The sequence below is a fragment of the Rana temporaria genome, chromosome 2 (genome assembly GCF_905171775.1).
Source record: "Rana temporaria chromosome 2, aRanTem1.1, whole genome shotgun sequence".
Lineage (NCBI taxonomy): Eukaryota > Metazoa > Chordata > Amphibia > Anura > Ranidae > Rana > Rana temporaria.
The window spans coordinates 129,030,902-129,048,091 of record NC_053490.1 but is presented as its reverse complement, the minus strand read 5'-3'; the positions used below and the strand labels follow the sequence as shown (position 1 = coordinate 129,048,091).

The following is a 17,190-nucleotide window of genomic DNA, read 5'->3' as shown; positions in this document are numbered from 1 at the left end:
ATTGGTGGATATGTACAATTATAGTAATATCAGCATTTTTTTAACAAATTAATGTTAAATTTTAGATTTAATTGGTTTATATACTAGCTTATATTTTATTTTTATTTAAATGTTTATTCATTTATTTATTGTATTGTTATTTACTGTAAAAATAATTCCTGGATATCTTAACTAATATATATGTACACCTGTATTAAACAGTAGGTGGACTTCTGGCACCTATTTTTTTTTTTCTACATGCTGTTTCTTGCTGCCCGTGTTTACGTGATGTCTGCAGGCAATTTGCCCCCCCCCCCTCCCCTCTTGCTTTCTCATTGCTCCCACTTTGGACATCTTTGCCCCCACTATGTGGTGTTACTTCGTGTCCCCGGCCTGTATTCCTGACCGAGGCCCCGATGTTTGGCGTTGCACCGGGTCACCCTTGGCCCTGTGCATCACGCCTTTGCTGCCACTGCATTGGACGATGTACGCTGCTATGGCGGCGGCGCCGGCCAATGCGTGGCAACCTCTGACCTCGCGGGATGACGTCACGTCTGGCTGGACTGACGTGCTTCCTGCGGTGATGTTCAAAAGAATGGCACACATCACTCTCCTGTTGCAGTACACAGGAGAGGCTCCACGGAAGACGGTCTCCCTCTTCTCTCCCCCGGCTGTTTACAAATTGGATGGTAAGGTACACTCAGCTTCAGGTATTTTGTGACCATGCTATGGCCCCCATATATCTTGCGATTTACTCACTAGCCAGGCTTTTTCAGGTCTTTTTAGAAATTAGCCAGATTAACCCCTTTTTTTGGATGAATTTTTGGGCAGAGACAGCTATCTCTTCTCTTTTGCCCAGTCCGTGCATGTGATCCATGTTTGGCCATTTGGGGTGCAAAGAGACCTTACCACATTGGAGGGACCCATTCATCTTTCCCTCTATTTTTGCTTGCCAGCAGACTGTGTCTGGTCGAACCTTCCACTGCCATATTTAACAGTGAGCTTTATCTATATACAATACTTTTTTATCTTTTTGGGGCTGGACACTTTCTGACATCAATATGGCAATTTGACAATGATTTAGGATATAATATCATTGAAAATTATAATATATATATCTCTTTTTTATATAGCCCTAATGGTGGTATTCGGGTCTGTGTTCATCCTTTAAACACGATTTGTCTGTAAATAAAAGTAAAATATGCAATACAGTATATTATATATACTCACCTTGTAGCTTAGTATTGATATTGATATGCAATTTCTATGGTAGGGAGGCCATATGATGGGGGCCTGAGGTTATCATTGCCCTGTTCTGTCGGTAACACATATGTGTTGTGCCCTGTTACTATATATTATATATACCAGCTGACCTTTGCACGTCCCCATAGTGGTGGTGCAGTTCATTTGGGGCTGATTTTGTCAGATGGGTGCGGTAGACACTGTTGTACACGGATAGCAACATTGACGGTTTCACTGTATATTTTATGTACCGTATTTATCGCGGTATAACGCGCTCCCGCGTATACCGCGCACCCCTAAAGTAGCCCCCAATCCTGTGGAAAAAAAGTTTTTTTTGTACTTACAGTTTTGGTGTCTTGCGTCCATCGGTGGCCTCGTCGGGTCCGGCGTTCGTCTGCGGCTTCGGGGGTCCTCTTCGTCGGGTCCGGCGTCCTTCTGCGGCTTCAGGTGTCCTCTTCGTCGGGTCCGGCGTCCTTCTGCGGCTTCGGGTGTCCTCTTCGTCGGGTCCGGCGTCCTTCTGCGGCGTCCTCGCGTCCTCCCCGCTTGTTTCCCGCGCCGAGTTTTGAATACTGCGCCGACATATACAGAGCGCAGTACACTCGTGTATTGTCGGCAATGCTCGGCTACCCGCACTGACGTCCTGTACGTCCAGGACGTGAGTGCGGAAGGAGCCGAGACTGCCCGACTATACCCGAGTGTACTGCGCTCGGTATATGTCAGCGCAGTATTCAAAACTCGGCACTGGAAAGCGGGTATCGGCGTGCACCCACGATTTTGCCCTGATTTTCAGGGCAAAAAAGTGCGCGGTATACGGCGATAAATACGGTATACTTTTTATATACATATTTTCTACAATAAATATCTATAGATTTATTTCTCGTGTGCCACCAAAAGTAAATTTTTTCTAGCCTGGATTAGTTTCCATTCTCATATTTCTTGTGGACATTATGAAATTTTCAGCTAGAATTTACCACTTTGGAATCTACTGATTGATTGATTTTTTTGCTCTCCAGCAGTTTTATTTTATTGACTAATTTACATTTGCATAACTGTATTTACTGCAACCCGTGACAGTACTTTTATTTACCACTATCCATGTCCATGTCTGATGTTTGCTTTTTCATACAGAACCTTAGTTTGTGCTCTCAGTAGCAGTGCAGTATACATTTGTTTAACCTGGTGTGTCAGTGGGGCTGAGGTTGTTCTCAGAGTTGAAGCAGAAGACCAGAAGCGCTACAATATTAACTACTAGCCGACCGCGCACCGTCATACGGCGGCAGGTCGGCTCTCCTCACTAGTGCGTGTGCCCGGCGGGCTCGATCGCCGCCGGGCACACGCGATCGCTCGTTACAGAGCGGGGACCAGGTGCTGTGTGTGTAAACACACAGCTCTCGGTCCTGTCAGCGGGGGGAAATGCTTATCTTCTGTTCATACAATGTATGAACAGAGGATCAGGCCCCGTACACACCATAGAATCCATCCGCAGATAAATCCCAGCAAATGGGTTTCAGCGGATAGATCCTATGGTGTGTACACGCCAGCGGATCTTTTTCCGCGGATATATCTCCCCTGGGATGGATTCCAGCAGATCGGATATTTGCTGACATGCATAACATATCCATCTGCTGGAGTCCATCCCAACAGATGGATCCGCTGGTCTGTACAGACTCACCGGATCCGCATGCGTCGTAATGATTTGACGCATGCGTGGAACTCCTTATATGACAGCGTCGCGCACGTCGCCGCGTCATAATCGCGGCGACGGCGCGACACGTCATCGCCAGAGGATTTCGGCGCGGATTTCAATGCGATGGTGTGTACACGCCATCGCATAGAAATCCGCGGAAATCCTCGAGAGGATTTATCCGTGGAAACGGTCCGCTGGACCGTATCCGCGGATAAATCCTCCCGTGTGTATGGGGCCTCAGTGTTTCCCCTAGTGAGGCCACCCCCCCCCCACAGTAAGATAACACACCCAGGGACATACTTAACCCCTTCCCTGCCCCCTAGTGTTAACCCCTTCACTGCCAGTGGCATTTTTATAGTAATCCAATGCATTTTATAGCACTGATCGCTATAAAAATGCCAATGGTCCCAAAAATGTGTCAAAAGTGTCCGAAGTGTCCGCCATAATGTCGCAGTAACGAAAAGAAATCGCTGATCGCCAGCATTACTAGTAAAAAAATATATTAATAAAAATGCCATAAAAATACCCCCTATTTTGTAAACGCTATAACTTTTGCGCAAACCAATCAATAAACGCTTATTGCGATTTTTTTTTACGAAAAATATGTAGAAGAATACGTATCGGCCTAAACTGAGGAAAAAAACGTTTTTTTAATATATTTTTGGGGGATATTTATTACAGCAAAAAGTAAAAAATATTCATTTTTTTCAAATTTGTCGCTCTATTTTTGTTTATAGCGCAAAAAATAAAAACCGCAGAGGTGATCAAATACCACCAAAAGAAAGCTCTATTTGTGGGAAAAAAAGGACGCCAATTTTGTTTGGGAGCCACGTCGCACGACCGCGCAATTGTCAGTTAAAGCGGCGCAGTCCCGAATCGCAAAAAGTGCTCTGGTCTTTGGGCAGCAATATGGTCCGGGGGTTAAGTGGTTAAGAAGAGAGTATAAATTGTCACCAACATGCCAATCAGCCATTGTCATTGCTGTGTAGGATAGGGTTGAGGGGGTTGAGTGATTTTGGTTCCTAGGGGTCGGAGATTTTAGCTTAGGGGCTTTAGTCTTTAGGAATGTGGATTAGGGACATTAAGATAATTACCTTTGTAACCAGTAACCTGGTGCACAGCCCTTTGTGGATCCAATCCCCAACAATTCAATAGTCCAAGTTGTTGGCTAAGGCCCATATGCTCCATATATTGCGTGTGTTCTCCCCCTTGCATTTTTGTGCGGGGTATTGTATTTCTATGTATCATACTGCTGTATTCCATGTCAACTTTGATTACTTACTATTCTGTTCACTTTCTTTTTGAATTTTGTCAATAAAAAAAGATTGAAAGAAAGATAATTACCTCTTGTAACATGGTCTGTGAATGGGAGAGAGGATCCTGTGACTGATCCCCCATTTACAGATCATGTTGGAGGTAGTGTAATCAATGAAATAACTTTTCTCAATGGAAGAGGAGGAAGGAGGTGGAGTGTCCCCTCTGGACCCCACTGTACAGCTGTCCCCATTGGACTATCTGTACAGCTGTTCTGCCTGAAGCTGTTAACCATGGCAATGCCAGTGTTCTGCCGAAAACTCCAACTCGCCAAAAATTCCAACCACATTACTTCCGGTGACTCTCCAGCAGCAATTATTGAATATGTGGACCACTTGGCTGTTTTCACAGAACACCAGCAGCGCATACACTATGGTACACATCGAGTTGGCTGTTTTCACAGAACTCCGGATAAGGAGGAAGAAAGTTGTTGCCGCCTCGAAGGCAGCCATGTTTTGTTAGTTAATAGCGGGCGGACTAACAATGTCCACTCATTATATAATGTAGTGTATACACTGCCGGTGTACTGTGAAAACAGCCAAGTCATCCAAATCTCCAATTACTGAGGCTGGAGAGTCATCAGAAGTGACGTGGTTGGAGATTTTGGCGAGTTGGAGTTTTTCGTCAGGACACCAGACGTTCAGAGACAGGAAGAAGACAGGCTTTTCTGCAGTGAGGATTTCTCCAGAATCCATCTGCCTGCACAATGTAGGACATCCTTAAAGGGGTTGTAAAGATAAAAAAACAAAAAAACCCTAAATAGCTTCTTTTACCTTAGTGCGGTCCTCCTTCACTTACCTCATCCTTCGATTTTGCTTTTAAATGTCCTTATTTCTTCTGATAAATCCTCACTTCCTGTTCTTCTGTCTGTAACTACACACAGTAATGCAAGGCTTTCTCCCTGGTGTGGAGAAGGCCTCTTGAGGGGGGGGAGGGGGCGAGCAGGAGGGTCAGGACGCTCTCTACTTTGCAGATAGAGAAAGTAGCTCTGTATTAGTGGGCATCCTGACCCTCCTGCTCGCCCCCTTAAGAGGCTTTCTCCACACCAGGGAGAAAGCCTTGCAATACTGTGTGTAGTTACAGACAGAAAAACAGGAAGTGAGGATTTCTCAGAAGAAATAAGGACATTTCAAAGCAAAATGGAAGGATGAGGTAAGTGAAGGAGGACTGCAAGGTAAAGGAAGCTATTTAGGGGGGAAAAAAAAGTTTACCTTTACAACCCCTTTAAGTAATGTGACTTTTTTGAACTTTAGCTTTTAAAGTGGAACTAAATCTACTCTGGATCCCCAGAGAAAATTCAATGTGATATAGCCCTTGACTGTTTGCTGGAGTTACATTGTCTCAATGCCTAGCTCCATTTTTGACATCTTACAGATGACAGCAGTATACACTGCACAGCTCTGCACCGTGGCCAGTTTAGGAAAGACTTACAAAGTCTAGCAATTTTTCAATTTTCTGTTCAGTTTCACTTTAAAATATATTTGAATTGGGCATTGATCCTACTGTTAACTTAGCAGCATAATCTTTCTGAGAAGGTTGTAGGGGGCATATAATTGACAGTCAAATATTAACCACGTCTGCTCATGTCTAAAAAGAGCATATTTGTATGACTATTCAGAGATATTACTTTCAGCAATCCTATACACAGGCAAAGAAGCTCACATATTAGACAGGTACAGCTGATTTGCAAAAGCAATATATATTTATTTATAACACTATGTAGTTCTTTACTTTGCAAGTTCAACAGAAAGTTTTTCGGTTTTATGTACTCCTTCTGCTATCATCTTGTGTACTCTTCTCCTATTGTATTTGTGAAAAGATGAAATCCCCTAACATAGTTGGGCAGTAGGAAAGAGGCAGAAAGAGAAGTTTAGCATCCCAGCCAGCAGAGTATCTCGTCTTTGGGTAGACAGCTGTAAGAGCGTGCTCCATACACTCTGTTACCAGGTGAAGATCCTTACTGGTCTTTGAAAGGCCTTTAGCCATTGCCTGGCAATCTGTGTGAACAAATAGTAAGTTTTTAATTATTTGAAAATTCATTATGACTTATATCCCAAAAAAGAAATTCTACATTATCCTATACACCGACTTAAGGGTAGAACTGTAAGATTGGAGTAGGTGGGGTCATGTGGGACAAGATGGGGTGCAGCTGTGCATGGTAGCCAGGGCTGGTGCAAGGATTGTTGACACCCTAGGCGAAACCTCATTTTGTCACATCCCCTTTGGCTCCACCCCTTTGTCCTGCCCATGTATACCTCACCTTTTTTGAAGCGCCCATCAAATGCAGCCTCACCAGCGCCCATCAATGCAGCCTACTAGTGCCCATCAATGAATGTTTGCTTGCTTCCATTCATTCGGGAGATGGGACACAAACACAGTTGTTCAATTTATCCTTGGCAAAAATACTGTAAGGTAATTGGTTTCTATGCAGAGCTGCACCAGATTTTGCACTTTTAGTAAATCATCCCAGTGTGTTGAAAATTGTCAGTGTGCAAACCCCTGCTGCAGCCTTGATAATAAATATCCAGAAAAATAAGCATACTTAGGAATATACTTCAGACTCTAAATAAACCAATGCTGAATATGATTCCATACACTGGCTGGCTGAGTACAGGACCCAGAGCAATGGGATTTCATCTTGTAATAGTCAGATTTTTTTGACAAAAAGGGGCCCCTTCTGTTTCGTAATTTAAAGACTATGTTCACCTTTTACATAAACTGGCCCATGCAAAGAAGGGGCCTCAGCAGTTTAAAATACACTGTGCTATTAGTAAATATATTGACGACTGGACTTCAAGTCCTTATACTGGGATGACGTCTACAGCTGCAGGCGTGATCTGGGTTATTATTTTTTATAGGCCGATAGTCAGCTCTCTTGTAAAATCTATCCTAGCGGCTAACTAGCTGCTGGGTTGCTTTTACAACCAGCAGGACGGAATGTCCTCCCTCACGCCACATTCCACGACTTTCTCTGGCTCTCCTATCACTCTGGGAGACCCCGATAGTTTCCGCTTGCTATTTATAGAGGCAAACAGAGATCGGTTCTGCTCTGTTCACCTCTATGATATAGGAAACCGAAGCAATGAGGATACATCACTTCTGGTTTCCCTGGCTGTAAACAAATGCATTTCAGTGTGGTCAAATGCTTTAAAAGAAAAGAAAAAGGAGGGCGCACCGACCTAGTGCATTATCACTCGCCTCTGAAACGCGTAAGCCATAGATGTCGGTCTGATGCCATCTGATCCGTGTTGTTACCGTGGTCACTGGGCGATACTGTATACCAGTTCATTTGTCTGATAAGCGCTGTCTTTCAACTCCGTTTGTGAGTATGACCATTGTTTTAATTTATCTAATAAAATCCCTTTAAGTGATAATGCACTAGGTCGGTGCGCCCTCCTTTTTTCTTTTCTTTTATAGCTTTATGAATTTCCGTTATTCTGAGGAGGGCTGCAAGATTTTAGACTTTCACTGAAACTGGATGACGTTGCCCTATAGCAGGAAAACACCAGAGCGCAGGAGATTTTTTTGTGTGCAAATGCTTTTAAAGGCAGAGGAGGGATCTGAGGTCTAATAGACCCCAGATCTCACTATAAAGGGTACCTGTCACTGCCTAATAGACCCCAGATCTCACTATAAAGGGTACCTGTCACTGCCTAATGCTATCACAGGGGATATTTATATTCCCTGTGACAACAATGAAAGTGCTAAAAATAAAATAAATAAATAAAATTAAAGCGACAGTGTAAAAAATAAAATTAAATTTAAAGCGCCTCCATCCCCCATGCTCGTGTGCAAAGGCAAGCGCATACGTCGGTCCCGCAGGCATGCAAACAGCGACTGTCTCACACATGTGATGTATCATCGTAAATGTCAGATCATGGTCAGTAATTCTAGCACCAGACCGTGTAAATCTAAAGTAGTAACCTATTGTCAGAGAAATATCAGAAGCCTGAATTGCCGTTATCTGCATTTTCCTACACGCATGCGTGGTAGAATGGCGCGGTAAGGCGAGCATAACATGAACCCCTTTGCTGGCCTATAAAAGGCTGCTCAGTCCCATTCTAATTGCTGGATTGTCTCTTGGCTTCCTGTGTTCCTGCCTCAATATTGTGATTACCTGTTGTGACACTGACCTGCTCTGATCTCTCTCCAGCACTTTGACCTTAGGTAGCTTAAGGACTCTGCTTACCCTGCCTGCTCCCTGTGTTTGACCCTGGCTTGTAATAAGGACTTCCTACTGTTTCATCTGCCTGACCACCTGTGTATGACCCCGGCAAGTAATACAGAGTGGCTTCTGCTTCTATTACCTGATTATCTGTGTATGTCCCGGGCAAGTAATACGGACTTGCCTCTGCTTCTATTACCTGATTACCTGTGTTTGACCCCAGCTTTGTGCCCTATACCCTCTGTACCAGAGGTATAGTGCGATTAGTTGCAAAGGGAGCCACTCTCAGCAATTAGGCCTCAGCAAGGTACCCGACACCTATAAAGCCTTTTAAATCGTCACCTATGTCTAATAAAATTTACGTTGTTTGTCGCCATTCTACAGGCATGCCCAATTTTAAACTGTGCCATGTTTGGAATCTATTTACTCAGGTATTATATTTTGTTCTTGTGCATTAAATTTAAAAAAAGTGTATTTTTCCCCAAAAAAATCTGCACAAATATCGTGTGACATAAACAATTGCAACACCCACCAATTTATTCTCTAAGCTCTCTGCTTTAAAAAAAACTCAAAAATACATTTTCTAGCAAAAAATACTGATTGTTACATGTGTAGCCAAGTGCTGGCTATGTCGCTTTTGCTAACATAGGACATTGCTTAACAAAGATTACATTGAGCTCTGTTCCCTCTACTGCCCAGCATGGGGTTTGTGTCAGCATTTCCTGATTGCAGAGAGAGAGAGACCCCCACTGAAAGCTGAGGATCGTGGGATATATAGTCCGGAGGGTTGGGATATCAGTGGACCAGCTGAGAGAGAAAGAAAGAGAAAGAAAGAAAGAAAGAAAGAAAGAAAGAAAGAAAGAAAGAAAGAAAGAAAGAAAGAAAGAAAGAAAGAAAGAAAGAAAGAAAGAAAGACCCTCAACCCCTTCAACCTCAGCCGTGCTTGACTGAGACACCCTGAAAGCTAGTATGTATAACAATACATAGTGATGCTAGTTTGGACTTGGAATCTAGACATCAATAACCACTGGTAACAAAAAGTTGAAAACTGTTGCGTTTGACTTGGGCTATTGCTTCTGCCCTCCATCCCTTATATTTCTGAGGCCTCGTACACACGACCGTTTTCCTCAACAAAATTCATCAAGAAAATTGGTGGCAGAGCTTTTTTGCCGAGGAAAACGGCCGTGTGTATGTTTTTCGTTGAGAAAACTGTTGTGGATCTCGATGAGAAAAAAAGAGAACATGTTCTCTTTTTTATCGTCGGGAGTCTCAATTTCCTCGTCGTGTTTCTCATCGGGCTGGTTTACAACGAGAAACACGTTCGTGTGTATGCTTAGAAACCCACGCATGCTCAGAATAAAGTATGAGACGGGAGCGCACCTTCGGTAAAAGTAGCGTTCGTAATGGAGATAGCACATTCGTCACGCTGTAACAGACTGAAAAGCGTGAATCGTCTCTCACCAAACTTACTTAACACGCAGTAACATGAGATTAGCAAAAGCAGCCCCAAGGGTTGTGCCAGTGGAATTGAACTTCCCCTTTATAGTGCTGTCGTACGTGTTGTACGTCACCGCGTTTGAGAACAACGAGATTTTGTCTTGACAATGGCCCAGATTCAGGTAGATCCGTGCAATATTTGCGTGGGCAAAGGGCAACGATTTTTGCTCTGCGCCCACGCAAATATTTTGATTTGCCCGCGATTCACGGAGCAGTAGCTCCGTAAATTGTGCGGGCGCTATGCTAATTAGCCCTGCGTAAGGGCGCCTAATGTAAATGATCCCGCCGGGGGCGGGAATCATTTAAATTAGGCGCGCTCCCGCGCCGAGCGAACAGCGCATGCTCCGTCGGGAAACTTTCCCGACGTGCATTGCGGCAAATGACGTCGCAAGGACGTCATTTGCTTCTAAGTGAACGTGAATGGCGTCCAGCGCCATTCACGAATCACTTACGTAAACGACGTGAAATTTAAATTTCACAAGCGGGAAGGGCGGCTATACTTTAGCATTGGCTGCTCCTACTATTAGCAGGAGCAACCTTACGCTAAAGTCGCCGTACGGAAACTCCGTACCTTGCGTGCGCAGGGCCCGCGCAACTTTTGTGAATCGGTGGTAGTATGCAATTTGCATACTATACGCCGATCACAATGGCCGCGCCCCCTAGCGGCCAACGCAAGAATGCAGCCTGAGATATGAAGGCATAAGGAGGCTTATGTCTGTCATATCCTAGGCTGCAGTCCGCGTAGCGATGTTCCTGAATCAGGGGCATTCGCTACGCGGGAGCAAAACAGCTATTGTGCCGCGCAACCTATGGTTGTGCGGGCGCAATAGCTTCTTGAATCTGGGCCAGTGTGTATGTAAAGAAAGCTTGACAAGATTCTCGACAAGCCTAGCAAGGAACTCGTCGAGGAAAACGATGTTTCTTTTACGACAAGATTCTCGGTCGTGTGTACGAGGCCTCACAGTTTGTTTTATTAAATTGTTTTAAACTGACATCAGTTTAGCAATACTGGGTCACAGTTCATAAACACTCACATTTTTCATAGAAAGCCTGCCCATAGCTCTTCTGGATTTCCTCTGGTAACTTCTCCCATTTGTTCTTTACATTTTCCAACAAACGTTTGGAATCTGAGATTTCAGTTCTGAAGTAGCCTGGCTCTATAATGCTGACCTTCACACCAAATGGGACCATTTCACGTCTAAAAAGTCCAGAATGTTAAACAATAACGAGAGACCTTCCACTACATTAACAAGAAAGAGCAACCATCAACAATCTGCAAATACAATTTTTTTTCAATCTATAGCAATAAAATGATTTTATCATTAGTCCAAGCTATAAACATCCCAAACTGTAGTCAGCTCGAGGACAAGATTGCCCGCTAAGACTTGAATTTATTGGATTGGATTTATTGAATTTTATGGCAATAATTTATTAATAAAGTTATTCTTTGTTCAATCATCATCTGCAACTGTGCAATTTTTCAATGCCCTGAAATGTTCTTAAAGTCTCAAAACAACCAGCACAGGGGGAACTAGGGAGCCCGCTTTTAGATCCACTGCCTGCTTTATTTCTACCTGTTTGGGGCTGCTATTTCCTGTGACCCTAAAGCCCTGTACACGTAGGCAGAATGTCGGGGGACATTTGCCGGTTCAAAAAAACCCAACCAACAATCTGCTTGTGTATGTCGGTCTGTCCGACAGAAGCTGGCCCTTCTGCCTGAGCTGAGATCCGCTGAGAGGCTCTGCCAGCCGGTCCTGCCCCCTCCACAGCCCAGTGCTCCAGTGAGCACTGGAGTGCAGAGCAGAGAGCCGGTGACTGACAGTCATTGGCTCTCTGCAGCCTAAAGACCAAAAGCTGAGCAAATAACAGTGTTTGATCACTCAGTTCTCTTAGAGACTCATGCCGCGTACACACGATCATTTTTCAGGTCATGGAAAAAAACTATGGGCCAGATTCACAAAAGAGATACGACGGCGTATCTCCTGATACGCCGTCGTATCTCTGAGATAGATTGTCGTATCTATGCGCCTGATTCATAGAATCAGGTTACGCATAGATATCCCTAAGATCCGACAGGTGTAAGTGACTTACACCGTCGGATCTTAGGCTGCAATTCTAGGCCGGCCGCTAGGTGGCGATTCCATTGCGGTGGGCGTAGAATATGCAAATGACTAGTTACGCCGATTCACGAACGTCCGCTTTGCCCGTCGCTCTAAATTTACACTGTTTCCGTAGAGATACGCCGCGTAAAACTAAAGCTGCCCTCTAGGTGGTCTAGCCAATGTTAAGTATGGCCGTCGTTCCCGCGTCGAAATTTGAAATTTCACGTAGTTTGCGTAAGTCGTCCGTGAATGGCGCTGGACGCCATTTACGTTAACGTCAAAACCAATGACGTCCTTGCGAATGCACGTCGGGTAATTTTAGGGATGGAGCATGCGCAGTACGTTCGGCGCGGGAACGCGCCTAATTTAAATGGTCCCCGCCTCATTTGAATTAGGCGGGCTTGTGCCGGGCGGATTTACGCTACGCCGCCGCAAGTTTACAGGCAAGTGCTTTGTGAATCAAGCACTTACGCTGTAAACTTGCGGCGGTGTAACGTAAATGGGATACGTTATGCCGCCGCAGCGTAACACATGTGAATATGGCCCTATGTTTTTCTCAACATGATTCTTGTCAAGCCTGCCTTGCATACAAACGATCGTGAAAAAAAATGCTCGAGCAAAGCGCGGTGACATACAATACGTATGACAGCACTATAAAGGGGAGGTTCCATTCGAATTGCGCCACCCTTTGGGCTAATTATGCAAATTTCCCTTCTCATAACTTGCTTTTGAGCATGCGTGTTTTTTCCCCCGACGTTAAAGCGTACACACGACCATTTTTCACGACGTGAAAAACAACGAGAAAAAATAGAGCAGGTTCTAAATTTCTAAATTTTTAATGCCCATTTTTCACATTGAGAAAAATGCCCTGGAGCCTACACACGACCATTTTTAACGACCAATTTAAAAAATGGCATTTTTCTCGTCATGAAAAACGGTCGTGTGTACGCGGCATTATGCTGCATCCACCTAGGTGAGTATAGCTTTTTTTGTTTTTTAGGGATACCATACTTTTCTTTTAGGGCTGCCTGGAAGAAAAAAAATCAGCACCATTTAGACATATTTGTATATATTGTCTAGATAACTTTTATATGGCCTGATAATTCTCAGTCTTTTAACTACCCCACTGTGTAAGGCCACCATAATGGTGTGTATGCATTTAATGTTTTGTTGCAGTTACTTACAGTTTATTTTTATATTTAATGAATGTATCAGCGACACTACTTTGTATGTTATGACCAAAAGATGTGTACACATGCAATTCTCCAAAGTACTTAAAAAATAGTTTAAACAAATCTGTCATCTACATTGGGAACAAACATAATGTTTGTGTATTATTTGTGCTGAACTATGGGCCAGATTCACGAATAATTACGGCGGCGTAACGTATCCCCTTTACGTTACGCCGCCGCAAGTTTTCGGCGTAAGTGCTTGATTCACAAAGCACTTGCCTGTAAACTTGCGGCGGCGTAGCGTAAAGCCGTCCGGCGCAAGCCCGCCTAATTCAAATGGGGCGTGTACCATTTAAATTAGGCGCGTTCCCGCGCCGAACGTTCTGCGCATGCTCCGTTAGGAAATTTCCCGCCGTGCTTTGCGCGAAATTATGGCGCCCTGAAGTGCGGAACGTACTTTCGTATTCCCGGACTTCTTACGCAAAAAAAAATAATTTGAAATTCGACGCGGGAATGACGGCCATACTTTAACATGGCTGGTCTAAATCTAAGCCATGAAATAGCAGGCTTAAGATTGCGACGAACGCGCGTACCTTCGAGGATCGCCGTAAACAGCTAATTTGCATACCCGACGCTGGAAAACGACGTGAACTCCACCCAGCGGCCGCCGGAGAATTACACCTACGATCCGAAGCCGTACGCCTGTCGGATCTATGCCAAAAGCCGTCGTATCTTGGTTTGAGGATTCCAAATCAAGATACGACGCAGCAAATTTGAAAATACGCCGCCGTATCAGTAGATACGCCGGCGTATTTCTGCTGTGAATCTGGCCCTATGTTTCTACCCATAAAGGTCAATACAAATGCAGCATAAAGTAGGTCAGAAGGAGATCTGAAGAATCTTAGCAGCATCCCTAAGGCTGCATTCGCATTCTGGGAATTTGCACAGAGATGTACTTTTCCATGCTCTTTCTAGCAATGCGTGGAAAAATGCTTGTTACACTTACAGCGCTAAAACATGCAGTAAAAAACGTATTACAGGGGTTGTAAAGGTTTTCTTTTTCCTAAATAGCTTCCTTCACCTTAGTGCAGTCCTCCTTCACTTACCTCATCCTTCAATTTTGCTTTTAAATGTCCTTATTTCTTCTGAGAAATCCTCACTTCCTGTTCTTCTGTCTGTAACTCCACACAGTAATGCAAGGCTTTCTCCCTGGTGTGGAGAAAGCCTCTTGAGGGGGGAGGGGGCGAGCAGGAGGGTCAGGACGCTCTCTACTTTGCAGATAGAGAAAGGAGCTGTGTGTTAGTGGGTGTCCTGACACTCCTGCTCGCCCCCTCCCCCCTCAAGAGGCTTTCTCCACACCAGGGAGAAAGCCTTGCCTTACGGTGTGGAGTTAGGCCCCGTACACACGGCCGAGGAACTCGACGTGCCAAACACATCGAGTTCCTCGGCCAGTTCAGCCCTGAAGCCGCCGAGGAGCTCGGCGGGCCGAGAGCTCCCATAGAACAACAAGGAAATAGAGAACATGTTCTCTATTTCCTCGTCGAGCTCCTCGTCGGCTTCCTCAGCGAAATTGTACACACGGCCGGGTTTCTCGGCAGAATTCAGCCAGAAACTCGGTCGGAAGCTGAATTCTGCCGAGGAAACTGGTCGTGTGTACGGGGCTTAACAGACAGAAGAACAGGAAGTGAGCATTTCTCAGAAGAAATAAGGACATTTAAAAGCAAAATCGAAGGATGAGGTAAGTGAAGGAGGACTGCACTAAGGTAAAAGAAGTTATTTAGGGATTTTTTTTTTTTACCTTTACAATCCCTTTAAGCTCTGTGCCCGCAAAAGGTGCAGGAGCTTCTTTAGCGTGTTTGTCGCACATAGGGCACCTTATTCATGATATCGTGCTAAAAAAAGCGCACAAGTTTGCAAAATGTGAAGTGTGATTGGGGCCTAAATTATATTCAGGAAAACAATACAAATGCATTTTTAATTCTCTGGTTCTATGATCACCATGCATTTTCACTGTACTGTAACTGCATAAACATATTTGTGCCTCAAGTGTGAACAATAAAAAGTGCAGCAAAGCGCTAGTGTTTACCATAATACTGTATTATCTATTATTGTACACATTTAATAAAAAATGGGTTTTACCGTAAACTGTCTGAAAAAGATTCCACTCCGTATTTAGAAGGGCAGTATCCTCCTCCAAAGAGTGCCACTCTCCCAGCAATGCTGGACACATTAACAACCCGTCCTTGGGCTCTTCGGATTAAAGGCAGCATATTCAATGTGACATCGATTAGCCCTAGGAGGTTTACATCCAGAATTTTCTTGAAGTCATCTTTAGTTAGCCATTCATTAAGAGCAGTAGGTACTCCAATCCCTGCATTATTCACCAAAGACCAGAGGCCTGTATGAAAGATAGTGGAGATAAAGGGACACTAAGTTCTGGTTTAAAAAATATACTGTAAATCAGAGGTGCCCAACTAGTGGCCCGGGGGCAACATGTGGCCCGCCGACCCTCTATCCCAGAGCATCAGTGTTGTGAATGGAGGTGCCGATAGAGGAAGCAAGTGGCTGCGGGGGGGGGGGGGGGGGTGCCTTAAAAGTCCAGTTAGGCCCCGTACACACGTCCGAGGAACTCAACGGGCAAAACTCATCGTTTTGCTCGTCGAGTTCTGTGTGAAGCCGCCGAGGATCTCGGCGAGCCAACTTTCCTCATTGAACAATGACGAAATAGAGAACATGTTCTCTATTTAGCTCGACGAGGAACTCGCCGGCTTCCTCGGCCGGAAGTGTACACACGCCGGGTTTCTCGGCAGAATTCAGCTCCGATCGAGTTTCTGGCTGAATTCTGCAGGGAAACTCGGTCGTGTGTACGGGGCCTCAGGGGGATATTCTCTCCCTTTGTACTGTAGGAGTAGTTTACATGATAAAATCTGCAGGTCCTGGTTTCTGGGTAGTTAGATAAACAGCAATTCTTGCCAAACCAGTCTGTTCTTCATGGGGTGCAGCAAGATTGTTATGTGTCTTCGGGAGCTTGACAGGCCGGCCAAACACAAAGCACATTTCTTTCTTGCAACCACAAGTTGCAGGAAAGAAATTTGCTTGATTCCCGCAATGCGGAAATCCCTCCTGCTGGGCCATAGTCTTCTCCCGACGGGGCTGGCTTCCCCCGCCGGGAGAAGACAATGGCCTAGCAGGAGGGATACCCACATTGGGGGAATGAAGCAAATATCTTTCCTGTAACAGTGATTTTCCCTAGCGCATATAGTAGCCGCTAGCAATAATTGCAAGAGAATCCAGCTGGCTGGTTGTACCCAAGTTGTTTGATCGATCAATTTGGTACATTCAGCCTGCCAATTAGCAGTTCTAATCTCAGCCAGTTCCTGCTGAACTGGCCATAATTCTAACCATTTATGGCTGGACATAGGGAGAACTTCTTACTGCAGTGATGACAGGGCTTGCTTGATTTACAAAAGATGAGGGAAGGGGGGAGAGTAGGCTTTGATATGAATCCTTATCTGGATTCCTTATAGAAATACAGTGCAAATTAGGAAGGCCCTCGTAGACCTGAAAAAGTGAAGGCCTGCTATTTTTTAGCAAACATAAATAAAAGTTAATTCTGCTTAAAGTGGATGTAAACCCACATTTTTTTTTCTTTTATGTCACAATGTAGAGAATAAGATTTCCTATCATCTGTGCCCAGTCTTGCCACACATAGTTAATCCAGCTCTGAGCAATCCTCTTTTATTGTTCAGTGAAAATTAACAGACTTCCAGATAAAAACCTGTCTAAATAAAAAGTCCTTTCCATCCATGCTTCGAGTGATGGGGTTTTTACATATCTCGTGCACTAGCTTGGACACCTGCACATTCCTGGATGTTTATCATAATATGGGGGGTGATCCACAGTTCATTGTGAGAGGTAATGTATGTCACTCGAGGCAAGGGGACGGAAAGGACTTTTTATTTAGACAGGTTTTTATCTGGAAGTCTGTTAATTTTCACTGAACAATAAAAGAGGATTGCTCAGAGCTGGATT

At 44.5% G+C, this 17,190-nt stretch overlaps 1 protein-coding gene across 2 annotated transcripts in view; it reads right to left on the bottom strand.

Moving 5' to 3' along the window:
• Positions 1–5,896: 5,896 nt before the first annotated feature.
• LOC120929490 (retinol dehydrogenase 7-like) overlaps positions 5,897–17,190 on the bottom strand; it is a 35,487-nt gene continuing 24,193 nt past the window's right edge. For both annotated transcript variants that reach the window (XM_040340969.1, XM_040340971.1), the window contains exons 3-5: positions 15,298–15,556; positions 10,919–11,082; positions 5,897–6,219 (exon numbers count right to left, since the gene is read on the bottom strand). In XM_040340969.1, coding sequence (XP_040196903.1) covers positions 6,023–6,219; positions 10,919–11,082; positions 15,298–15,556 — 620 coding nt within the window. In that variant the 3' untranslated portion in view covers positions 5,897–6,022. The remainder of the gene's footprint in view (positions 6,220–10,918; positions 11,083–15,297; positions 15,557–17,190) is intronic.